General features: G+C 46.9%; 1 protein-coding gene across 1 annotated transcript in view; it reads right to left on the reverse strand.

Annotated features, from left to right (window-relative positions):
- Window positions 1-26736, reverse strand: part of LOC8029114 (caskin-1) — a 164868-nt gene that overhangs the window by 134275 nt on the left and 3857 nt on the right. The window contains exons 3-7 of the mRNA XM_042294605.1: window positions 21282-21412; window positions 19693-19801; window positions 12267-12375; window positions 5024-5118; window positions 3276-3387 (exon numbers count right to left, since the gene is read on the reverse strand). Of these exons, the coding sequence (XP_042150539.1) occupies window positions 3276-3387; window positions 5024-5118; window positions 12267-12375; window positions 19693-19801; window positions 21282-21412 (556 nt within the window). The remainder of the gene's footprint in view (window positions 1-3275; window positions 3388-5023; window positions 5119-12266; window positions 12376-19692; window positions 19802-21281; window positions 21413-26736) is intronic.

Here is a 26736-nt window from a genome sequence, read left to right on the forward strand (position 1 = left end):
TGACAGGTAGAATTGTCTCGAGAGCGAAAGTATAGTCACACATTTTAAAAGTAGCACTCTATCAGCGGCAGCGATAACAATTTCGCGGTAAAGTATTGTGTTAGGATAGATAACCCGAAGAAATTACCTTAAATGGCGTTACTGCAGACCGCTGCGTTCACCGCGCTTGTGTCACTTCGCCCAGCTTAATTTGCGTACTCAGCCAATTAAATAGCATAAAGCGTTCGCCAGGCGACTCCATTTGGTGTCGAAATTTCAGCTCCGTGAAAACATGTGAGTGAAGACCCCAATGTCGATCACTCCCAAGGCACGCACATGCGCTCTCGTGACGCGCGCTCTTACGACACGCGCTCTCATGTCGCAGTGCTCGCCTGTCGTGCGCGTGTCGCGGCGTTCTGCTGTCGTGGCGCTCTCCTGCCTCGAGCTCTCCCGTCGACGCTTTCTTCACTGGCGGCCATATCCGTGTGCGCTGCTGTTGAGCGCGTGCTGACGGCAAGCTTCCGTAGTCATTTTAAAGCGTGCATTTAGAAACAAAAAAAAAAAAAAGGGTTGTGTGGTATGTTTATACAGCCTAGAACTTGGACTGCCTCACAGGGGCGACGAGTCTCCCAGCTGTAGATGAGCAATTTAGCCAGTGCGGTACAGCCGCTAGCCTGGGGTCTTTAAAGTGCACCACGCAGTAGTAGTGATACACGACCGCACGCCGGTACGATGCTCATCCAGATCGAAACGGGGCTCGAACCCAGGATCCCTGGGTTCTGCAGCGCGAGCTTTCGCTCCACGTGCTCCGTGGCTGGTGTGCGCTAGCCCACGCGGCCACCGATCCCCCCGTGCATTTAGTACAATCAAGGTTGCCGGTCTTAGCAGGCTATTAATGTGAGCTCGTTCTGAGCATGCGCTCTAAACATCGCCCTCAAATATGGCGTCCAGTGAATACCTCATATAGGGTGTTTTCACTGACGTAATTTCATCCAACATTTTGTTGTTGTAAACTGTCTGGCGTGTGCCAAACTCGAGCATTCCAAGGATTTACATGACTACTCAAATGCGTAGAGCACAGAAGCTTACGTATTACCACGCTGACATCTTTTCAACCGGTTGCGATGCAATCCTTTAAATTTGTAAATTTGTTTGGAAAAACAAACTAACAACAAAATGGCGGATTGACGTCATGTGCAAACACCCTATAGTGTCGTGTGCTCACGTGTTATACAGCCATTACAGATACTCGTGTTGCGCTAAAGGAAGCGTAATAAAAACTTTCAGAAGGTATAGTCTAGGCCCGGCTCGGCGGCCCCTGCGGGGAATCGCTCGGCGCATGTCTTCGGCGCCATGGGGGAGATAGGTGCCCACCGCCGATGCCTTGCCGTTCACGAAGTAGTTGAACGCGATTAGGGATTTGCTGATTTTAAGTCGTTCTCGGGTATATATGGACCAGGCTAGTCGAAGAGGTAGCCCCGAAGATGCACCCACGATACCTTCGGCAGATTTGCCGCCATTTCCTCGAGTTCTTCCTTACTTTTCACCTAAGGGAACAGGGACGGACGTTGATCCCGTATAAATACAGGGCGTCAAAACAACAACAACAAAAAAAAAAATAGGACAGTTTTTTTTTTGTTTTGTTTTTTTATCACAAAAATAAACTAGGCATTGCCGAACGCTCATTCTCCGCCAAAAGGTAGCGCTAGAGGTCACAACCAGATGCCAAAGTTCAAAAGTATTATAAGTGATTTTCTAAAAATTTAAATGGGAAAATGGAGCCCATTTTTGCCCGTCTTCAGTTTCTGTTGCCGTAGAGCCCCATGTGTTTGAAAACTCCGTCGGCCGCCATTTTCCCATTGAACTTTTCAGAAAATCACTTAAAACGTTTGATTAAGGTATCGGATCGGGCTGAAACTTTGGCATCTGGCTGTGACCTCTATCGCTACCTTTGGGCGGTGAATGAGCGTTCCGCAATGCCTAGCTTATTTTTGCGGCAAAAAAAAAAAAAAAAAAAAAAAAAAATAAATAAATAAAAACTGTAAATTTTTTTTGGTGATATCCTGTGCTTTTCGAGAGGTACCGCAGTTGGTTGCCGGCGGTGATACTTCTAAAGCGTCCGCTACCCACTCAAGGTCCTCAGAAACAAGGAAAAACAATGCCAACCAACACAGCCCTCGGGAGTTCGCCCATTATTTGTTTTTGTTCACCTCCACACACTCTGTATACGCAGGTCTAAAGTGTTCCAAAGATACTGGATAGACTAAGCTTCAACACAAATCTGTTAATTAAATGCACACCGCTGGAGTGACGAACAGACCTTTTCTACGCGGGCGTCGCCATCTTGAATTACGACACGTACTCTGCGCGCGGTCAGAGCCGTATATGTAGAGAGTTTGGTCAATGGGAGGCGCGGGCAGAGTCAGGGCGTGCGGCAGAGTCGGAAAGAGGGCTTGGCATGCTCTCTTGACCAACCAGAAGCCGAAAAGAATCCCCTAGCGGTGGTAGCGGCAAACAGTTCTGATCAAAAGTCTATGTTCGTATATGGTTTTAATAAACGCGTAAGAGTGAAGTGTAGTAACTCTTCGTGGTTGAAAATAGGGTGCACGTGTTGTTTTGATCATGACCATGCAGAAAGATGTAAGAGCCGAATGCGCCGCGCACATCTGTTTTGCGCGGACAGAGTGTGACCGCTCGGACGGCAGACTCCCGGCCCTCGGCGCTTGGCGTACGGATCATGTCGATCGTTCCGCTAGTCGCACTCTTCCACCATCGTTTTGGATTAACGTGAATGAAACATCACGTGTACCATATTTTCAGCCATTGAGAGTTACTCCAATGCAGTTATCAGGTTTGTTTCTCGCGACCACCGCCAGGGTATTATTTCCGGCTTCTGGTCGGTCACATTTAAATTTCTGAAGACGCCCTGGAACACGCCCAGCCCGCTTTCGGCCAATGGCGCCTCCTCATTTGTCTCCTATACTTCCCAACGAATGGCCAAACTCTCTACATTTACGGCTCTGCGCGCGGTCATCCATGTCTACCGGCCTGTATAGAACCAGTCCTGAGCATAAGCAGTAACTCTCTTCAGAGAAATATCAGACTCCGCAAAAGCGTCCACAGCGCAGTGACTCAGCATTTTTCGCCTGAGTGATAAGCACTGGAAAGGTAAACTTTAAATTAAAAAAAATTATAGCGTACCTTTTATTACCGTAAATATAGCATTATTATTTTATTTTTATATATCACGGTGATGAAATAGCTATAAGGAGGCTAAGAATTGCGTGGGTTCTGACCTTGCCTGTCGACGAGCTGGACGGCAGTGGCCGGAAAGTAGCCGGCCCTAGAGCTGTGGCCGGGACCAAACACGATGCCCTTCCACCGGCCGTCTTCGGACTGGTGCAGGACCTGGCAAGAAAACAACACAAATAAACGACAGAAAAAAAAGAAAACGCGGGAGGTTTTTAGGTAACCATACTTTCGAGCACGTGGGGCCAAAGCTGCGGATTGCAGGTTCACCAGCTTCTGGCACAGAGGCTGCGCGGGGACATAGAAACGCCAATCAAAAAATTGGGTTGTGTGTGTGTTTATACAGCCTAGAACTTCTGCCTCACAGGGGCGACGAGTCTCCCAGCTGTAGATGAGAAATTTAGCCAGTGCGGTACCAGCCGCTAGCCTGGGGTCTTTAACGTGCATCACGCAGTAGTGACACACGACCGCACGCCGGTACGATGCTCATCCAGATCGAAACGGGCAGGGGTGGGGCTCGAACCCAGGATCCCTGGGTTCTGCAGCGCGAGCTTTCGCTCCACGTGCTCCGAGCTGGTGTGCGCTAGACCACTCGGCCACCGATCCCCCAAACGCCAATCTTTAGTTGGCTCTGAGTGGAAGGATAGTGGATAGACCTCAAGACAGCTAGCCAGGCAGCTAGCACTGATGTCTACCCACTATCCTTCCAATTAGAGTCAGAGCTCGGTATTCTGACGTCGCCGCAACCCCTGAGCAAGAAGCAGACGAACTTGCGCTTCGCATTGGCGAGAAGATCCAGCTATGCGGAGAGCAAGTCGTCTGCTTCTTGTGGAGGGGTTGCGGTGACGCCAGAACGACGCCGAGTTTTGATTGGCTTTGATTGGCAGGACAGTAGACCTCAATGCTAGATGCCTTGAGGTCTACCCAGTATATATATATTTTTTTTCAATCGACCAATAAGAGCTTGGCATTCTTACATCATAGCAACCCCTGTGCAGGAAGCAGACGAACTTGCACTCCGCATAGGGGGCGCCTCGTTTAGCCTGTTTTCCACAGAGCTTCGGTCAGCTCGGTGTTTGCCCAACACAATAACTGTGGACTCTGTTCAGATTGGAAAAGAAAGTTGCCTCAGCTTTCGGTTTATGTCAATATGAGCGCTGCGTCAGAAACACGGACAAATGTTGTTGTTGTGCCCGTGGCCTTAGTTCTCAACCTATCCGCTAGGGGTGCCACGGTCGGTTCCCCTCCCCTAGAGAGCCTAGAGCCCGTGGTCTGAGATGGGCCCTCCCCTAGAGAGAGGGCCCATCTCAAACCACGGGGAGCATCTGCGATTGAGTGCCGGACGCGCCTCCACGCGGAGACTGCTTGCAAGTGCGCAAGCTCTGCGTTTTCGGGTGGCGAGGAAGAAAGTAGGCGGAAAGGCCGAGACGCCTGCAGACGATCAACGCTTTCGTCACCACTTCGCAGCTCGTATTGCGAACGTGTTCCGGATGGATGGATGCATGGATGGATGCTACCGCCCCTTGTAACGGGCGGTAGCTTGTGCCACCTAGCCTAAGTCTAAAACCACGTGACCAAGCACTTTAAAACTCTCTGTAATACAGGCACTCTACTCCTCCCCAAAAAGACGTCTCGATGCTCCTAAACGCCATCGCATTTAGGAAAGGTGTACGGTGCCGGTATGTGCCAGATACACGGAACCCCTCTCCGTAAGATGTAGCCGCAACGCTATCCAGAATGCTATCCGTGGGGTTGCCGACGAGTGCTATATTCTATACAATTGATCCATCCTTACCGTCACAAGGTCCCCTTCCCTGAGGGACAGGCACTCCGGGTCGCAGTGGTCGTAGTGGTCTCGTATCGCTCGAGCGGGAACCGCTTTCAGCATCTCTGGAGAGGCGGTTAAACGCGGATGGCGGCGTCAGGAGTCAACGCCACGAAGGCGCCACTATAAGCAGTTCGAAAAGTGCTACGTCACAGCGTTCGTTATCTCGCCGTTCGCCTGTTATCCCCAACTATACCAAACTTTTAGTATATCCGTGTTAGCGCATCTTTCGCCTTTAAGAGCGCTTTAATCTGTATACGTGTCAAAAAAAAAAAATTAAGGATAATACGTCATCTCACTGTAAGCTGCAGATATTGGCCAACATATCTACTGTGTCCTCCACTGAAGGACACGGAAAGTTTCTACTAGAGAATTTCAGTAGAGGGCATAAAAAATCCAAATCGACCGCCTTGTTATGTGGGAGGCGTTGCGAGAATGTGCATTTTCCCTCTTCCTCTGTCCTGCACCGGTGCAATAAAAGTGTAGGGCGGTGTACTTCTGGTCGTACCCCAATACACATACCGGAAGTACAGTGCCCTACACTTTTCTGCACTGGTGCAGGAGATGTAGGCAAATCGAAGGAAGCTGTATGCAGTGGTGAAACTGACAAGTGGTGATTTGGAGCAGCTTTTGCAGCGGAAAAAAAAACGGGTTTTTCAGCGAAGATTCCCACTTTTGGAGAAGACAATTTTGAGCTTGTTTGTCAAAAAATTTATAGACCTCTTTAAAAGTTTGCGTGCGAAAAAAAAAAAAAATACTACTGCAGTTGTTGGAGTGTTGTGAGACTATTTGAAGTGTCACAGCTGCAGGGGACTTAGCCGCTACATATATTTATTTATTTATTGATCCATAATACGCGAGTACCCCATTTATTTGGTGCAGAGAGTTTTTCCGTGGTGGAAACGGCTAGACGCGCACAGCCCCGGTTTTTTTTACCCCCTTTGAACTGATGGGGTGGCTGGCGCCATCTATCGCCGTGGACAGCTTTCGAGACGGCGGACACGACCGCGTCTGCAGCCTCGGCGAATCCGGTGTCTCGGTGCGTCGGTGGCAGCCCTTTCCCTCGGTGCAACGAGCAAGCGTGACAGCGTGGGCTGCGCGAGCGCATTCGTTTTCTCGGAAGCGGGACGAATCCTCCCCACCGCTTGGGGAGGATTCGGCGCTGTGAGCGCGCTGTCTACTGTAAATGAGCGAAGTGGTATATGCGTATTCTCCCTAGTTAAGTATTCGGCATTGCCACACTCTGGTTTTACGTTAACAGCCCTTCGCAAGTGTGCGGACGTAGTACACTGTGCGACACTGTTACAACGGACGCGAGATCAGGGCTTTTCATTTTGGGGTTTCAACAGATATCGAGCAAGAAATAACGCGAAAAATATACCACCAGATAGATGTTTGAAGCTACACACCATAGTCTTTTCGAGTCATGGTTCCTAACGGTTCGTTCGCTAAAACAATCCGAATTTGAGGCAAGATTGCTCCGGTCAATAAGTTTGAGGAATCCGAACCCTGGTTTTCGCTCCGCAAAAATTAACTAGACTTCGCGGAGAGCTCAAACTCCGTCGGAACGTAACCCCAGTCGTTCAATCAAGATGCCAAAGTTCCAGCACCAACCGTTATCTTATTAAAAAGTCTAAGTAATTTTTTTTTTTATTTTCTATGGGGAAAATGGGGCCCGTTTTCGGTTTCTGACGGCATAAAGCGCCATATATCCGAAAGCTTCATCGGCTGCAATGTTTTCATTGAATTTTTCAGAAAATCGCTTCTAACTTTCAAATAAGATAACTGTTGGTGCTGAAACTTTGGCATCTGGCTGGGACGGCTGGGGCTGCGTTCTGACGAAGTCTAAGCTCTCCGCGAAGTCAAGTTTAAAATCAGCTGTCTCCGTCTTAAAACAGTACAAAATAATCCATGCTACATATAGATACATGAATAGCATGACTGAAGTTGAGACTTCGTAAAAACCTGTAAAACTCAATTTTTAAAAATTAAATTGAGTGTTTGGTACATTCTATCAGGAAGCACTTCATATTCGTGTTCTATTAAACTGTTTGCTTCTAAAGGTTTTCAATGGGAGTATCAGTCGTCGCAGGAACTAAGCTACCACACATTTTTTACAAAATTGTTCCCACGCCCTACCTAACGATACGTTTATTCAAATTCAAAGGAAACTATACCTGTGGAATTCGCTTTGTGCATAATCCCAGCTGAAAATTCCCATGAAATCCAATTGGAATTCCAACTGGTTTTAATTTGGTTGTGGTGGGAACCCACCACAACCAATTGGTTGTGGTGGGTTCCCATTGGAAGCACACTGCCCAATGGGTCTCAGGAATTGGAATAATTTTTCCACTTGGAACCTGAATGGGTTCCAAATGAATTTCCATTGGCAGTGACCAATTGGTTGCCCGAAAAACCCAGCTGGTACCATGAATTTCCAACTGGAATCTAATGGGAATTTTCAACTGGGATCCGTTTACTGTGTATCTCTTCTTTAAGATGTAATAGCTTACCATGCCCGCCACAGTGGGAAACAAATTCCCTTCATGGCGTTTACTAACCTGTAATCGAAATACGAGCTTGGACATGCCGAAATGCCTTTTTTTTTCAGCAAGGTTACATATTTAGTTTGGTCAAAGGGACCCTATCGGTTCAAGGAATGAAGTCTATATTTAGCGTTTCTCGCTCCCAGGGACACGATCGCCCACTGCAGGTTTGAAGTACGACCCTCCGATCGACATCGTTTCTCACGCCGTGCACCGAAAGGTGAGAGTGCCGCCACAACACATGCGATCTGCTTACACAAGCACGACCTTTAGGTAACGACCGATCACGCGAAAGTGAGCCTGGCTCAAGGTTCTTCAACGTGGCAATGACACGGTCTTCATCATCATCATCAACGTCGGTATTCTTCTGCTCCGTTTCACTACGCACGGCCTTGCCTGGAACGCGTTTCCGATCGGTGTGTTTAGCGTCCTATTCCGCCCATACGTCAAAAGTGTTCCCGAGGGGACAACAGATGACGTCACAGAGGCCGGAGTGTCGCGCTGTCGGAAGCGTCGCGATCCTAATAATTAATCGTAAAAGTTTCGAGAAAAAAAAAAAGCACCGGCAAACGCGAGTGTTGCTATCGACACAGCGTCCCAACTTCTAACTGCCGAAGCTTCCGCGCACAGTGAAGATGGAGAGCGACCTTCAGCAGAACGTTCGTCTGCCAGATCCACCGCTGTGACGCCGCAAGGATCGCGGCCGGCGGTAGGGCGACGCTTCGGTGACGTCATCGGGCGAACATCGAGGAACCACTTCGGAGACGCGTTTCAGGCACCATTCGTAACTTTCGCGGCCTACAGGGGGCGCACTCGTTCCTTTCAAAATGGCCGTCATCTGGATGAACAGCAGCAACGGTATACGAGGCTGGGTCTGCGGCGCGCGAGCAATTCTAAAATCTCGTGAAATACAAGCGATATATAAGGGCTCTATACTTCGTACTTCCACGTCAGGAAAGCAAGCAAGCACCCTTCGTTCATTCTGAGGTTGATCGTTCAAGAGCATATATATGGGTGTTTTCATCTCAAATCGGGCAGGCTAAAAGGGTCTAATTTTTAATTTTCACGAAAAAAATACATGTTTTGGGGGTATTTCTCAAATGAAGGAGGGCGCAAACCGCATGTTCTCCCGATTTTTTGTTCTAGAGTTACGGGCCGTAGAAGCCGCGGTGACAGAGACTAGTGTTTTTGCCTGCCGTCGCAGGTCGCGTGTTTGACACCCTCTGCTGACGCTATTGTTTTCTCTACACCCTTTTAACTTTCTCCCCTCATTTAATAGGTATTGTAAAGATACCTTGATGTATTGAAGTATTTTTAGGAATTTGATTGTTTTCTAAAACACATGTCAAACTCGTAACTCCGGTCACTTTTCGGTCAAATTTGACAGGTCATTACTTTGTCTGTACTTAAAGTAAATTTTCTTTCTTTGGCTCTACAGAAAGCCCAAAGCAAGCCCATTATAGATATAATAAAATGATTATGATCTGTCGACTAGCCGCTCCGCTACCTTCACGTAAACGTTGTAAGAAATAACAAATGTTGAAAGTTTGAGGTTGATTTTCTCAAAAACCCCATTTTTGTAAATTTTTATTTTTTAAATTCTTTTAGACATATTAGTCGAATACAAGGTAAAAGAGTCTAGAAATGTAATATTTTGGTTGTATGTCCTCTGTTTGAGCCGCAATCGCGTGAAATGTGTGAACATTTGTTATTTTTCACAACGTTTACGTGAAGGTAGCGGAACGGCTACTCGTCAGATAATAATGATATTATTATATCTATAATGTGCTTGCTTTTAGCTTTCTGTAGAGCCAAATAAAGAAAATTTACCTTAAGTACAGACAAAGTAATGACCTGTCGAATTTGACCGGAAAGCGACCGGAGTGACGAGTTTGACTTGTTTTTTAGAAAACAATCAAATTCCTAAAACTATTTGAATACATCAAGATATCTTTATAATACCTATTAAATGAGGGAGAAAAGTTAAAAGGGTGTAGAGAAAACAATAGCGCCAGCAGAGGGTGTCAAACACGCGACCTCCGATGCCAGGCAAAAACTCTAGTTTCTGCCACTGCGGCTTCTACGCTTCGTAACTGAAGAACAAAAAATCTGGGGAACATGCAGTTTGCGCCCTCCTTTATTTGATAAATGCCCCCAAAACATATGTTTTTTTCGTGAAAATTAAAAATCATGTTTTTTTTAGTCTGCCCGATTTGAAATGAAATTTCACATATCGGGCAGGCTGAAAGAGTCCAGCTTTCAATTTTCACGAAAAAAAATATATGTTTTAGGGGCATTTCTCAAATGAATGAAAGCGCAAACCGCATGTTTCCCAGATTTTTTGTTCTCGAGTTACGAAGCGTAGAAGCCACAGTGGCAGAAACTAGTGTTTTTGCCTGCCGTCGCAGGTCGCGTGTTTTACACCCTCTGCTGGTGCTAGTGTTGTTTCTACTCAATTTTAACTTTTCCTCCTCGTTTAATAGGTAATATAAAAATACCTTCACGTATTCAAATATCTCTAATAGTTTGATTGTTTTCTAAACGAAATGTCAAACTCGTCACTCAGGTCGATTGTTGGTAAACTTTGACATGTCATTACTTTGTCTGTACTTAAGGTAAATTTTCTTTTTTTGGCTCTACAGAAAGCCCAAAGCAAGCCCATTATAGATATAATAATATCATTATTATCTGACGAGTAGCCGCTCCGCTACCTTCACGTAAACGTTGTGAAAAATAACAAATGTTCACACATTTCACACGATTGGGGCTCAACAGAGGACATACAACCAAAATATTACATTTCTAGACTCTTTTACCTTGTATTCGACTAATATGTCTAAAAGAATAAAAATTTACAAAAATGGAGTTTTTTTTAGAAAATCAACCTGAAACTTTCAACATTTGTTATTTCTTACAACGTTTACGTGAAGGTAGCGGAGCGGCTAGTCGTCAGATCATAATCATTTTATTATGTCTATAATGGGCTTGTTTTGGGCTTTCTGTAGAGCCTAAGAAAGAAAATTTACTTAAGTACAGACAAAGTAATGGCCTGTCAAATTTGACCGAAAAGCGACCGGAGTGACGAGTTTGACATATGTTTTAGAAAACAATAAAATTCCTAAAAATATTTGAATACATCAAGATATCTTTATAACACCTATTAAATGAGGGGGAAAAGTTAAAAGGGTGTAGAGAAAACAATAGCGCCAGCAGAGGGTGTCAAACACGCGACCTGCGACGGCAGGCAAAAACACTAGTTTCTGCCACTGCGGCTTCTACGGCTTGTAACTCGAGAACAAAAAAATCGAGAGAACATGCGGTTTGCGCCCTTCTTCATTTGAGAAATACCCCCAAAACATTTTTTTTTGTGAAAATTAAAAATTATACCCTTTTAGCCTGCCCGATTTGAGATGAAAATACCCATATATATGCGAACGCTTGTTCTCGCACCGCAATATACAACCATCGCCGTCGCTTAAAAAAAAAAAAGTTTTTTTTTTTTTTTGTGAAGAAGGAAGAGCAGCGGAGCTGTAGCTTCTGTTCTCGGCGTTGGCTTTCCAAGCGAGCGATCTGCTCTTCTTTCGCAAGGGAATCTGAACCGCTTGACGCAGTGGAACTTGAGGCGATAGCGGCCTCGCGGCGGTTGCGGAACCATTCGCGCTGCCGCGCACATCGCCGCTCGTTCCGTTGCCGCTCTTCTTCCTCCGAAGAAATGTTGCCGCCATCTATGAGCAACGGCAGCAACCAGTTGTCTGGTTGCCAAGGTTGGAGAGTTGGAGAGGTTGCCGCGATCTATCAGCGATGGCGGCAAGCAGACAACCTAGAGTCACTAAATAAAGCTACGCTTTCAGAGTACCGAAACTCTCAAACTACGCATCTGAAGCGCGTCAGGTGCCGCCATCTTGGGTCCATGCGCAGATGGAAGAGCGCCTGTAGCTGAGCCAAGCCGAGCTGTAGCCGTCGCCTGCGCCAGCTGCCGTAGCCGCAGCTGTGGCAGCGAATCAAGGTCGTGTTGTTCGTATCTCGACATAAGAAGGAAAAAGTGTGTGCTGAGCGACAGACTTCAGCGTGCGCGCGCAGTAAACAGTAAAACAGCAGCAGGCAGCGGATAGCTGGACACAAGATGGTGCCATTGAAAAAACGCGATGATGATGATAGCGAGTCACGTGACTGCCATTGCCCAATGATGCTGCAGCAAACCAGAATATTGTTGAATAGAGCGACTGCATTGTCGGCAAAGTGCCAAAGAAAAGGAATGCGGTACTCTGAAAGCGTAGCTTATTTAGTGACTCTAAGACAACCGGGAAACACAACACTCTGGACAGCTACCGCCATCTATGAGCGACGGCGGCAACCACAGTGGCATGTGCCGACCACGGGTGTCGACATTTTTTTGGTCCCGGACACGATCCTGGGGAAACCAGCCCTTACAAACTTCGCTGTAAAAAAAAAAATATATATATATATATATATATATTGCGTTATTTTACGTGCCCAGCTAGATGACGGCCCCGCCACACTGGTCATACAAAAGAGGTGGCGTATCTGCGGACAATTGTGTCCTCCTGTCTGCAGCAAACCACCGTGTCTCTTGCAAACGTGACCGGAGTGTACAGAGACCACAGAGTGCCGAGAAGACGCGAGAGAGCCGGCATATACATATATACCTTTCAGCAGAACTTTCAGGTCCCTCGCAGCCTTTGAACTCGAGAACGAACGAACCAAATCCAGGGCCGTCTGCTCCGAAGAGTTGAGCTTGTTCACGTCGACGCCGCTCTGCCGAGGCACACAGAAAGAAATAAAAAAAATTGAAATCCGCACGCGTGATATTATACACTTGTGAGCAAGAAAGAGGATATTGCCTTGTTTCTTGGCATCAAGCTTTTTTTTTTTTTATTGAAATAAATGCTACAAGCGTCCACTATGTGCCATTTCTTGTTTAGACGATATTAGGCTTAGGTGGGTGTCGGCTCGTATAGAGAAATTTCGTTTTTCTCAATTATCTTTTCATCCAGGTAACGCACGATGTTCTCAAACTTTCGCAATCTATCCCAACCACTAGCATCAGATTCTCGCGGAGTTGGAGCTTTCTGCGATGGATAGTTTATTTACCCTGGCCGAAAAACAAGGTTCTCTTTTCTCGGGAACTCCCTGTAAGTTGCAGAAAGCTACACTGCGCACACTCAGAACGCGCCCCTCGGTCCAGTGAACAAAGATGGCAGCACGCACAAGTCGATTATTCAAATGGCTCTGTGGAACTATATCTATGTGAAGTAAGTTGTCCGTACACTGTCGAGCCGGCGAAAGGAAAACCCGCCGTCAACACTTCTCACTAACGGGGTGGTAGGGAAGAAGAATCTCATTTCGGGAACAAGCTGCCAGCCACGGCCGACGTGAGAAATTGACAAAGATTTACTAATCAACTTTGCAATTCGTGAAAATAAAAATATGGTTCCAATTAGGAACTTGCTCAGCTGGCGATTCGAAAACCGCGGATGATATCCTTATCGCCCGCGTTTTTGGCACCGCCAGCCGGGCGCCTGCTGCGCCCTTGGCGCGTCGTAATACCAACTCTTGAAATGTTATCTCTCGCATTTGGATTTCACCAAGAGCGCCACCCCCACCAAAAACACACACACACAAAAAAAAACATTGTATAAAGAAAAAACTTCTGAAAGAGAAACCAACTCTCGGAAAAGGTGTTGCAGGCAGAGCACGGGGGGATCAACAGCCCCTAAGCAAGACTTGGGCAGATCCCCGTTTAATGATAGCGTTTCTGCGTCCCGCAAGAGTCGGGGCGGAGATTCGTGGGAGCGCTAATTTCCGTCAACTTCCGCCTCGAGAGCAACCACGTCGTTTCCTTTTCTTGTTTCTCCCCCTCTCTCTCTTCCACACTTTTTATTCCACGCCTGAAACCTTCGCTGTTGTACGCGCTTCCTTCAACATCCCGCGCGAGTTACATCAAACAAACGAACAAGCAAAAAAGGGAGCGCACGCAAGACGGGGAGGGGGGCGTGCCTCAATTTTACTTTTCTCGCGTAGGTGCTGAGCGATATAAGCGAGAACTAAACTGCTAACAGTCTAGGAAGTAGCCGCAGAAACCAAAACACACCAAAGCTCGGATCGTTTCGTCGGCGTCGTCACGGCGTGCGGGATAACAATGGGTGCATGTAGATATATAGGATAGAGAAACTTTGTACACTCTTTCGTCGTCGGCAATAACGTCAGCTACTTCTTTGTTTATATGATCAGAGATGATTTAGTTAGATAGACGAACGCGACCGATGTTGATCGTTGGCCGTGGGCCCATTGTTCTCATCGCGCCTCACCGCACAAAACCTGCCTGGCAAACTTGATATTATTTTGGCCAAAGTCTGCAGCCCTAAAATGGCAAACATGTGCAAAAATTAGGCTTCACTGTCCGGTTTTGTTGGGTTGTCATCTGGCAACTTCGGGCCTTGCATGGTTCAGTGGGGGGCGGAATTCACCGAGCCCATAAAGGCCACAAAGGGACTGAGACAGGGGTGCCCGCTTTCACCACCTCTGTTCATGTTGTACATTGCAAGGCTGGAGAAAGCACTGGAGGACAGTCGGTTAGGTTTCAAAATGTGCTATGGTGAAGAGGGGAGGCAAGTAGATCAGAGGATCCCTGCCTTGATCTATGCGGATGACGTGGTGCTTATGGCGGGGTCCTTGGAGGAGCTTCAGAAATTACTGGACACCTGTGGAGAAGAGGAAACCACCCTGCAGCTAACGTTCAACCCCAGCAAGTCTGGAGTCCTTGGGGCAGGGGTGGAGCAACGGGACACCCAGGCAACAGAGGATGCCTTTACGCTGTCGCAGAGGGTGAACATTCAGGGCCAGGAGATAGAGTGGAGGACCGAATATAAGTACCTGGGAGTGACGCTGCAGTCGGGACAAAAGTACCTTGAACAACATGAAGCCGAGCTGCGGACCATGCACGGCAAACAAACGCAAGGGGGATGCAGGGGAATGTGGAGTTTTAGCCGGTACGAGACGGTGCGGGCACTCTGGAAAATGGTGGCGGTGCCGGGCCTGACCTTCGCCAATGCCATACTGTGCCTGTCGGCACGTACACGAGAACATCTGGAAGTGAGGCAGCGAGAGGTGGGTCGCCTGGCGCTGGGAACATACCGAAACACCACCAGTGAGTACGTCGAGGGCGACTTGGGCTGGTCCTGCTTTGAAGCTCGTGAGGCCAGCAGCAAACTTATTTTCGAGCGGCGTCTATGCACTTCGCCAGAACAACGATGGGCTCACCAGGTGTTCAAGTACATCCACCTTCGAAGCATCAACACCCGCTGGGTAAAGAAAGTGATCAAGCTCACGGAGCGATATGACGTACCACGGGTGCTGCTGTATGAGGTTGAATCCCCGGGGACGGCGAAACAGGTCCGGGAACGTGTGAAGGAGACAGTAACGACCAGATGGGTCGCCGCGGTCGGCGCGCGGCCGTCCCTCGCCGTCTACGGTGCGGAGAAGAAGAGCATTGTGCGCGAGGAATTCGTCGACAACTCGAGGGGCAGTGGGCTGCTGTGCGAGGCACGAAGTAGAGTGCTGAGGACACGCCACCTGAGGTCCAAGTACACACCGGGGATGGACGGTACATGCCAGCTATGCGGCCAGCAGGAGAAGACAGCCGAACATGTCATAATGGAGTGGCGAGAGCTGAGGCCGCCAATGCCACCAGATCTGGTGGACTACGCGGTTGCACTGGGGCTGAAGAGGTTGGAACCGACACCATCGACAGGATAGGAGCAGACGACGCAGACGACGTGCATCGATGAAGTGGGAAGTCGAGACCATGGTGGCTAGCGCGGCCAGCAGGAGGATGGCGGCGTCCTCACAGTGGCTGAGATCACAAAGCGAAGATTGGAGGACTGGTGGGGGAAAACTGTGAGAAGAGTGGGAAGCAATAACAATCAATTTTTTTTTTTTTTTTGGCTAGATCCAGGTTTGTTAGAACTGTGATTAAAAGGTTAAGCCTAAGAGGTTATACAAAAGGTTAAGCCACCATATTCATCCATATCCATAACCATAACCCGCGAAAATTCCAGAATTGGGTTTGACTGGTTCGGCTTGCAGTTCGCACCGGGCGTCTTTGGGCCAGAATCTGATCTAGCCGCGCGATAACTTTCATCGTAAAAGCGACTATCGCGGAAAAGAAGCGCCGCGATTTGAGCAGTCGCTAGCTGACCCGACTTTCTCCGATGCGGTCTATCGTCATGGAGCGGCTGCCAATCAGCGCCGTTCGGAGCGAGAGTTTTTGAGAACCGACTCGCTCATCGCGCACGCCAGTGTGACCATCTAATTTTATTGCGATGCCGCGCAGTGATGGAAGCGACATTTGACCTTCTGTAACAGGTTCTGCGGCAGGGTAAATATTCGTCTGGAGCAGCCGCTGACGCTTCTGGAGCAGGTGCCAGGCACGTAGCCAGGGGGGGAGGGGGGGGGGGGGAGGTCCCAGCAAAACGGAAGATTTCGGGGGGGGGGGGGGGGAAGCGGGGGGGCCCGCCCCCCCCCCCCCCCCCGAAATTTTCCATTTTGCTGGGATCTCCTCTCCCCCCTCCTCCTCATACAGCATTTTGTCATGGATGAGCCCCCCCGAAACAAAATCCTGCAGCTACGTGCCTGGCAGATGCCCACATCTGTTAGCACGTCACTTGAAAATGAAAAAGTGATTGCATATCTACACAAGTTTATCTATGATAATGATTGACGGTTCCTCTTTGATACTGGAGCGTATTACTTATTGCTTTTGGTGATAAAAGTAGACAGGACGAAAAAGAAACACAGAGCCTTCTTTTTAGAAACGAGGCTCTGGTCAGTTAGGGTATAGACGCTTTACACACGCGCCAGATTGAGCCGCCATAGCCGCCCTTCTCTTGTCTTACCGAGATGCCGAGCCACTGAAGCGGGCGTTGACGGGTCTTCACAAGGGCCTATGCTGGGCGCAAGAACACAGTAGCATCTAAAATGGCAATAACCTGTCCTGCTGTGGTAATGACGAAGTGAAGCGAACGGAATAAGAGGGAACAAAAACTGCAGGTCAGTTATGGCGGCGCCCATGCACAGCTGCTGTAAAGCGTCTATAGGTTCTGTTTAGAATGGGGGTACTAAAAAATGGCCGAAAAATAAAGCATAGCGCAACCCTTTAGTTGGAATAGAGCATCCCTTACCTCCCCATTTCACATTTAGTAGTTTATTTATCCTGTAAATATATCGACAGTGACAGGACGCCGCACAAGGGGATGTGCTTGATCGAGGTTCTATCCGTTCGAGCCTTCGACTGTGCTCTGGCCTAAGATGAAATAAAGTACATGGTGAGCAGAGACGCCTTGAAACAGATATTTGTACCACTTTTCTTTCCTTCTACTCTGAATATTAGGGTCGACCAATAATAAAATATCTTTATATTTTGCTTTAAGCCCATCTTGGCGCAGGTGTGGCGCAATTCTGAGCGAAAATGTCATTCTGGCGCAAGATGTAGCAGACTTTTGTTCATGGCGCGTTTTAGCGCAAATGGCGCAGCACTTCCATCGCTGCATGATGCGATCTAGTCGCATCGCAAAAAAAAAAATTAGCTGGTCACACTGGCGTGCGCGATGAGCGAGTCCAACGCCTTGGTTGGCGAGTCGCTCCTCGACAACTCCAGCTCCGGACGCCGCTGATTGGCTCAGCCGCTCCGCGAATAGATCGCATCGCAAAAAGTCGGGTCAGGTAGCGACTGCTCAAATAGCGTCGTATTTTTCTTTTTTTTTTTCTTTTTTTTTTCCGCAATGGTCGTTTTTGCGATGAAAGTTATGGCGCGACGGGCCTTTAGGCTTGTTGTAGGCTTGGTTGGCCGGTTCTTCGGTTGTTAAATGGCACCTTTGCGCAGAAATACCCGTGCAAATGCCAGAAATAGGCTTGACTGTCCGTTCGGTATCCCCGTGGCGTCTTTGTTTCATGTCTGTCAATTTGGCGACTATGTGGCGAACCAGTGGAAAAACAGCACTTGACGTTTATTTGACTCACCAACGAAAGCCACTTCGGCCCGAACTAACGCTTTGAACTTAGGCATTTCTCTGGTGGGCTGCCTGAATTGACAAGATTTTGAGAAAAAAAAAAAAAAAAGGTATACTGCCGAAACATAGACCTGTCTGGGCCGAGGTTCTATACACGTGTTCTATCACCGCGAATGTTTAAATATTGTAACAGTGGGAGCAGCCTTTAATTGACACTTAAACCTCACCAAGCGCTGTGCGCGCTCTAAAAAAGAAAAAAAAAATGCATTTCCAATTTATTCATTTTCATACCCTTTTCCATCACGAAGACAAATATATGTTTGATATCGAATCACTGTGATTTTACTAACGGCAGCAGATCATTATTGCGTAGAGCCACTGACCTAATGCTTGTATAATGCTACTAGTCTTCAAGAAGATAACACGTTTATTTACAGACTAAACACTTTTCACGACACTTCTATAATGCCACATCCTGATCGTGTCGTTGTAATTACAAATAGCCTAAGATCCGCACTGGGTCAATCCAGCATTCACTTCAAGCTCAAAGCGACATTCATTTCTAAAAGTGGAACAAATAAGTAATGTCGCTTAAATACTTGAAATCGGCGACCATTTGATGAAGGGGTAATCAGTTGCACTGCAGTAACTGAAAAGCGCACATCGATAGTTGGCTCACCTTGCGCAGTATAAGACATTCACTCGTCTACATAGGTGTGCAAGCGTCCGACTCTCATCGAAGTTGGATAACACCAAACCTCAAATGGTAACGCGAGTTAAAAAAAAAAAAAAAAGATAAGAACTTAGTAATGCAAAACACGTATCATATCTAGTTTAAAGTTGCCGAGTAGCAGTACGTATAGTAGCATAATAATTCTACTATAGGTTGTTGCAGGTTAGGAATAGCGGGACAAGCGTCTCCTTAAGAAGCCCTCCACTCTTTCTACTTTAGCAGAGCAAACGCTGGAGAGAAGGCGAACGGAAGGCAAAACCGTCAACCACTGTGTGAAGAGAGCTTTGAGGGAGAGGCATGCCTTGCTGTCGGGGGGTTTTAGGGAACCATTTTTTGCTCATGCGCTACCAGAGAAGACTCGCCTATACGCATTTCGTACCGGAGGGCCCATCGTACCATATCGGGTGCGTAAAAACGGTTCCCTAAAACTCTATTTTCTTAATATGAACCAAACCGTAACTACTGTTCACATACTTGAGACTTCTTAGGATCGTGCGCCTTAAAATCTCTTAAGATATATTTTAATGCGAAAAAACGCTGGCACCATCTATCGGTAGATAGTGGAAGACTTTGAGCATCAGCATATTTCCTTTTTTTCTTTCGAGGATTATACTATTTCTCTATTTTGGCTCGAAAAAAAAACTTTTTGTCACTGTTACAAACCATTAATGCTCATAAACAGGACGTATACATCCGATCTCGCAAATACCTCAAAACCTTAGTTTCTAGCAAAATAAAGTGCCAGGGTACCTTCGTATAGATGGCGCCAGCTTGCCAGTGAGTTCTCAACCAAGGGGCAACGACATAGTTACCTTATCTTTTCAATAAAGTATCTACTACTCTGTTTCGTCCTTGGATATTTTTTTAGATGTTTTAGGGCACAAGGTCTCGAAAAAACTGATGTGTGCGAACAGGCCTTTGCTTTTACAGCTGATGCTGGTATGCACTACACTACTGTACTTCTACATAAAATATGGTATAATAACTTACATTTAATCACCTAATATGATACGCAAAAGTCTTGGTATGCATATCTAATACACAAATCTATTTTTTCCCAACACTATCATCATTACTGAGGCGACTACTGCTGCCATTATTAAAGAGCTACAACTACCATTACTAATGCTACTATACTGCTACTATTACTGCCCCTGCTGCTAATAATTATACTGGTGAGAAGAAGAAGATAATGAATAAACCTGTGTGGATTCCTCAAGCAACGCGTGCATTTGTTGTATTCGACTTTTTTCCTCTGCGGTTTTAAGCAGTCCAACTAGATTTTCTTGGCCGAAAAAAAAAGTAAAATGTAGTAAGTGTAGCGAGGCTGACCTGAATGAGAAGTCGGACCACCTCCAGCTTGCCGTGCATAGCGGCCTCGTGGAGCGCAGTGCCCCGCAGCGTCGACCGATTGATGTCCACACCGGCCGCCAGGAGGCACCTGCGGCGACAACCGCACGTCCTCGCACGACGAAGCACACCGACCACGTGGATTTTTTTCTTTTTTTTTTTAGAATTCTACTCGTTATTCTAGAATTTCAACGCCTGCGTTCCCGATATATGAAATAAAAATACACTCGAAAACTCGCGTTAAAAAAAAAAAGGAAAGAAAGAAAAAGAAAACAAAGTTACACTATAGAGTGAGGGGTTCCAGTCCTGCATACGAGTGTTGATTTCTGTATCAAACCAGGCGGGAGGAATCGGCGTTTACTTTAAACACCCCAAAATCGGTTATTATCGGTTACTATTCTTTAATGACAAGCGAGGACCAGAAAAGGAAACAGAATCATACGAAGTTTTGCATTTCTTTCAGAGACAGTAGGGACTCAATTAGTGCAGTAATTTTGGCGTAAAAAGCTAACGCCTGTTAGTTCCTCCTGCGAGACATTAGAGATCGAGTTTACGTATCCAAACAATACTGGGGAATTGTATAGTAGACCGTTTCCGCAGCCCGCTAAGCGCCCGGATAGCGCTCCGTAATCCGCCACAAGACCTTGATCTGTGCAGAGAAGGCTGGCGGCGCGCAGGCCCAGCTGCGGCGTTTTCTTCAAGGATACCGTAGCGGAGGAGAAAAACGGTCTACTACAATTCCCTAATGTCTCTTGTTATTGAAGGGACGGAGGCAGCTGCTCGGCGAAACGTTTTCAAGACTCTGGTTCACACTGTTGCAACCTACTACAACCGAGGCAGACAAAACCGGGTTTTAAGTCTCTTCTGACGGCTTACGACCGCGCCGCGCAGAACCAATGGCGGTCGTAAGCAACTTAAAACCCCGTTGTGTCGGACTCCGTCGAAGTCGATTTCAACAGTGTGAACCAGCCTTTAGTCTTCAGTACATAGTTCCGCTAGCTCCCATAACAATTACGGAGTTTTCGTAGACCGCGTTTCCGCCTCCGCTAAGCCCATCGCAACGAGGAAGCCGCTACTGCGCCTGCGCGCCCATGGCCTTGACTGTAGAGTTCCCGGTGTCGTAGCGAGCTGCGGAGAGCGGTGTGGGACGGCGGAAACGATCTAGAAAAACTCCCAATACCCCATGACACCACAATGCGTGCGTAATAGGGAGTTTTCGTAGATGGTTTTCGCCGTCCCGCAACGCCCTCCGCAACCCGCTACGATACGCGGAACTCTACAGTCAAGGCTATCGGCGCGCAGGCGCAGTGGCGGCTTCTTCATTGCGCAGGGCTTAGCGGAGGGGGAAACACGGTCTACAAAAACTCCCTATTTTGACGCTTCCGAACCGAAACACGCCATACCCAATAAAAAAGAGTTTTAATAGGTCGTTCCGATACCTCCAATACCCTCGATAACGATACGATGCACGCACAAAGGCGGGGGCGGAGTATCGGGTATCGTTATCGGAGTCATCGGAAGGACCTACTGAAAAAACTTCCTATGCCCGACTGTCTACTGCTCTTCCTCACCTGATGATGTCGGTGTGTCCGTTCCTGGCCGCCAGATGGAGGCAGGTGGTTCGTTCGTTGTCTAACTGGTCTTGTCTGCTCTCCCCGAGCAGCTGGCGACACCTGGGGGTGCTCAGGAGCAACTCCACAGCCTGCGCCGCAGCAGATCGCGCCCTCAGAAAAAACGGTGTAGTGTACGCACTCCCCCGCGCGTGTCAGATATTATTAGTACACAACCCCAATGAAATAGCTATGCACCCTCTCTCGCTGGTGTACACATTACACCCCGAAGTATGGGTGTAATGCACGGGTGCACCGCAGGAAGCGCGAAAATGCGGCTGCCACCGCGCTTCAGACACTTCATTCGAGGACAACTCACATGGGACACTTTAGGCCAATTCACACATACAAAATGTCACAAGAAAAAAAAAAGTTTTTTTTTTTTTATGCAAAAATAAGCTAGGCACTGCCGAACGCTCATTTTCCGCCCAAAGGTAGAGCTAGAGGTCACAACCCGACGCCGAAGTTTCAGCCAGATCCGATAACTTAATCAAAAGTTTTAAGTGATTTTCTGAAAATTTCAATGGGAAAATGGTGGCCGACGGAGTTTTCGAATACATGGGGCTCTATGGCACCAGAAACCGAAAACGGACACAAATGGGCTCCATTTTCCCATTAAAATTTTTAGAAAATCACTTATATAACTTTTGAATAAGGATATCGGATCGGGCTGAAACTTTGGCATCTGGCTGTGACCTCTAGCGCTACCTTTGGGCGGAGAATGAGCGTTCGGCGATGCCTAGCATATTTTTTGCGGTGAAAAAAAAAAAAACTGTAAATTTTTTTGTTTGTGACCTCTGTACCTAGCAGCGCTAAATCAATATAGGAAAAGCACCCATGCAATGCTGACTCCAACGAAACTTAGCTCAGATGCACCACTGATAGAGCGCCACCTGGGTCAGTGCTGTATATAGTATTACTCGTTTATTATATATTAATAGCGCTACATAGCGCTATAAAGAAATAGCGCTATATAGATCAGGGCTGTTAAAGCATGAAATGCTTTTTAAGCTACCCCCCCCCCCCCCCCCAATTTTGTCTGTCCATTCGTCCGCGCATTTTCCGCTAAATTTAGTGGGGAAATAGCGTCACGTGATGTCACCTGACGTCACGTGACCAATTCACCCTAAGGAAATTGACGTCACGTGACCTATACGTCAGCTCAGTTTCCCCGCTAAATGTAGCGGGAAAATTCACGTCACTGACCCATCCACCAATTCAGATGTCCACTAAATTTAGCGGGAATATTCTCGTCTCGTGGTCAGATACTAATTTCGCTTCCCCGCTAAATTTAGCGGGAAAATACACGTCACGTGACACACCGATTGCCCCACCAATTCCGTGTGGTGCATTTCATGCATCATAATAGGAATTTGAACATAGAGGTCGCGACCAAATTTTCAAGATCGCGATTCTATTCAGTGAAGGAACGAGAAAGTCAGTGTGTGTGTTTGGAACGCACGACCTACAGCACGCGCTCTGAGCCTTCGGTCGTGCTTCGGCTGCACGCGGAAGCACTGTCGAAGGCGGAAAGCTCGCGCATGAGGCAGGACGCCTGAAGCTCCTCGCTGTCACATTGTCAGTGATTATAACTGCGCCGAGGTTCCGCTGTGGTATACGCAAGAACGTGCCTTTGGTATAACAAAACGCATTCCAAGATGGTTCATCGTCGTTAATTTATCTAAGGGGAATTACTAATCCGGACGTGTCGTACCATAATGTTTTGTGCTACGCCTTAAAATTCCACGGAGGCAAAATGGACATTTTAAAAACATTCGCGAACGTTACAGATCACTACGGGAAGGCGCCGATTTTTCCCAATTACCTTAAAGGAAGCCACGCTATTGATAACACCCAATATAAGGGAATTCCCATTGGCCAAAATAAAGCGAGTTGAGACGAAAATGAATCGCAAACACGATGTGACGTAAACATCCTTTCACTACCCCCCCCCCCTTTTTTTTTTGTTGGTCTCGTTTGTTTTATTTTTTTATATATATATATATAACGTCCATTTTTACGAGGTTGGTATGTAAGTCGCACTTTTATATAAGTATAAGTCCTTTGTCCGGTCGGAGCGGCGTAACTGATATATATAGACTGCGTACGTGCGTATTGTGATAACGATATAAGCGGGAGAGAAAAAGGCCGTCGCGGTGGGTGCTCCTGGCGTTCCTGCTATGTCCTAAATGTCGACGCGGTTTACATCTCGCACAGTTAAAGTTCGTACCTCTTGAAGAAAAATGCACGTATGTCGCACCATTGTGTACGCCGACTCAACTCAACGCAGATATATTCGCATTGGGCTACCCTGGTTTCTGGGCATGCGCGCAGGATTTTTTGCTAACGGTGCGTAAAAGGACGTCGGTGCGTAAAGGGTGGTTCACGCTTTAAATGTCGTTTCCAATATTATGAGGTCGCGGTCTGCTGATTGGTCGACTAAGTTCCGCACCTTTAGTCTACGCCAGGCACGTAGCCAGGATTTGGTTTGGGGGGGGGGGGGGGGGGGGAAGGGGGGGGGGAAGGGGGGGGGGGCGGGGCCCGCCCATGACAAAATGCTGTATGAGGGGGAGGGGGGGAGAGGAGGCCCCAGCAAAATGGAGGATTTCGGGGAAAGGGGGGGGGGGGGGGGAAGCGGGCTCCATGGATTCCCCTCTGGCAACGTGCCTGGTTTACGCTCTAACCGCGGGGGGAGTATTCGGCGCTGGCGGCGGCCTTTGCTGCGCCCATTGGCCAAACTCTCCTAATATACGGCTCTGGACGAGAGCAGAGCCGTGTATACAGAGAGTTTGGTCAATGGGAGGCGCGGGCAGAGCCAGGGCGTGCGCCAGACGCAGAAAGTGGGCTCGACATGCTCCCTTGGCCAACCCTAGTGGTGGAGCGAGAAACTGTTTTGGTGCAAGGTTCATTCCTCTCTAAAATCATCCAGGCTAGATATTGATCATGACGATGTCGAGTCAATTTGGTGCTCAGTTATTTTATCTGACAATTCGTCGTACGCCGTCGGAACGTTTTATCGGCCACCGAATTCAGATTTAAAGACGTTACAGTCGTTGTTTGAAATCGTTTCGGAGGCATCTCGGCACCCTATTTTACTTTCAGGTGACTTTAACCTGCCAGAATTGAAATGGAATGATGGCACTTGTTCATGCAAAGTTAGTAGTCGGATTAATCTAGAAATGAAGAACATCGTAGATACTTATGGACTGTTACAATATGTAAAGGATCCAACTTATAATAATAACATATTAGATCTTTTGTTTTGCAGTTCACCCAACCTTATAGATTCCGTCACCATTATACCAGGAATAAGTGATCATAACGCCGTCATTGCAAGCGTCAAATCAGGAATCATTCGACCGACGACATGCGCAACAAGGAAAGTTTTTTTCTTCGAGAAAGGCGACTATACTAGTATTTATCAGCAGCTGCTTGACCACTTGCCGGTCTTTGAATGCCTAGCTGAGGATTACGGCGTCCATAAATTATGGTGTGTATTTAAGAACAAGCTGCTTGAACTTATGAACCGTTATGTTCCAAGCATAGATTCTACTAGACTGAAAAAAAAGAAAAAACCCTGGGTGACTTCACGTATCCTAAGGATAATTAAAAAAAGAAGGAGAGCATTTCCCAAGTATAAGAAAAGTAGAAGTAACAATCACTTGAAGAAGTTGTCTGAATTAGCGCAGGAGTATAAATTATCCATAAAAATTTCGAAAGAAGGATACTTTAAAAAACTTAACGACAGGATGAAAACTAGCCCTAAACTTTTTTGGAAGTTTATAAAAGGCTGTGGATCCGAAGTCTTAGGAATAAACGAAATTGTGCACAACCATCATGTCCTCTTAGACGATACTGAAAAGGCTACGTGCTTGAATGATTACTTTCAATCTACCTTCCTACCTAAAGATAGCAGCTGTCCTCCAGCACATGCAAGTGCCATCCCGTTAATGGAGCCAGTTGAACTAAGCGTGAGGGGCATCGAGTTGCTTTTAAGAAACATTGACGAAACTAAGGCAAATAGCCCTGATGGTATTTCTCCCCGTATACTAAAGCGCTGTGCCGGACCTATTTCGTTGTATCTTTATGTAATCTACGAAAAGTCACTCTCCACTGGTATCCTACCAGACGATTGGAAAATCGCCCATGTTGTCCCTATTCATAAAGGTGGTTCAAAAAAAGAGGTTTCAAACTACAGGCCAATATCACTAACAGCCATCTCATGCAAAATTATTGAACATGTTTTATATACAGGAATAATGAAACATATAACAAACAACAGCATACTAATTAGTCAACAACACGGGTTTCGTAAAGGCCTATCTTGCACGACACAGCTCGTAGAATTTTACCATGAACTGGCGTCCAATATTGACGATGGAGGGCAAACGGATTGTGTTTTTCTAGACTTCCGTAAGGCGTTCGACACTGTGTCGCATCCGCTCCTTCTTAGTAAACTAGAGTCGTTAAACTTAGACTTAAATGTGTTCCGCTGGATCGAAAATTATTTATTTCAACGTCGTCAATGTGTTGTCTTGAACGGAAAAAGTTCGGAGTACGTTAACGTAACGTCAGGAGTCCCACAAGGCTCGGTCCTGGGACCACTTTTGTTTCTGATTTATGTAAACGATATTTCCGTGGGAATTTCCTCCTCCATACGGTTGTTCGCTGACGACTGCGTTGTGTATAGGGAAGTTAAGGACGAACAAGATGCTGCTACGTTGCAACGAGACTTGGATTGTATTAATACTTGGTGTTCCAAGTGGCAGATGAACTTAAATCCAAAGAAGTGTGTACACCTGAGTTTTACCCAGAGAAAGAAAAAAATTGAAAGTGCTTATCAGATAGATAACGCCCTAATAAATAACGAAACTACCTACAAGTACCTTGGTGTCACACTGTCATCCGACTGTTTTTGGAATGCTCACGTTGGTGATGTCATTCTAAAAGCTGGCAGGGCGCTCAATTTTATTCAACGGAATTTGAAATGTTCACAACCCGAATTAAAGAAAACCGCGTACTTAACATGTGTTAGGCCGATTTTAGAATATGCCTGCGCCGTCTGGGACCCTCCGCACGTAACCTTGAATGACAAATTGGAAAGAATTCAAAATAGAGCTGCTAGGTTTGTACTGGGTCGTTATGGGCGGAGGGAGAGCTGCACTAAAATGAAAAGCGAATTGAATTGGGAACTGCTTTCTTCTCGACGAGAAAAGTTGAGACTGAAGTTTTTATTTCTCATATATAATAATAAAACTGGCATTAACAGAGAAGTATATTTGAAACACCCACATTATGTTTCTAAACGGACTGACCATGCTTTCAAAATCCGAGAGTACCACGCCAGGACGAACATGTATGCAAATTATTTTTTTGTTAAAACCATTGCAAAGTGGAATAGGCTGTTTAAAGACCA

This window comes from Ixodes scapularis, unplaced genomic scaffold (assembly GCF_016920785.2).
Source record: "Ixodes scapularis isolate PalLabHiFi unplaced genomic scaffold, ASM1692078v2 PGA_scaffold6__148_contigs__length_123643588, whole genome shotgun sequence".
Lineage (NCBI taxonomy): Eukaryota > Metazoa > Arthropoda > Arachnida > Ixodida > Ixodidae > Ixodes > Ixodes scapularis.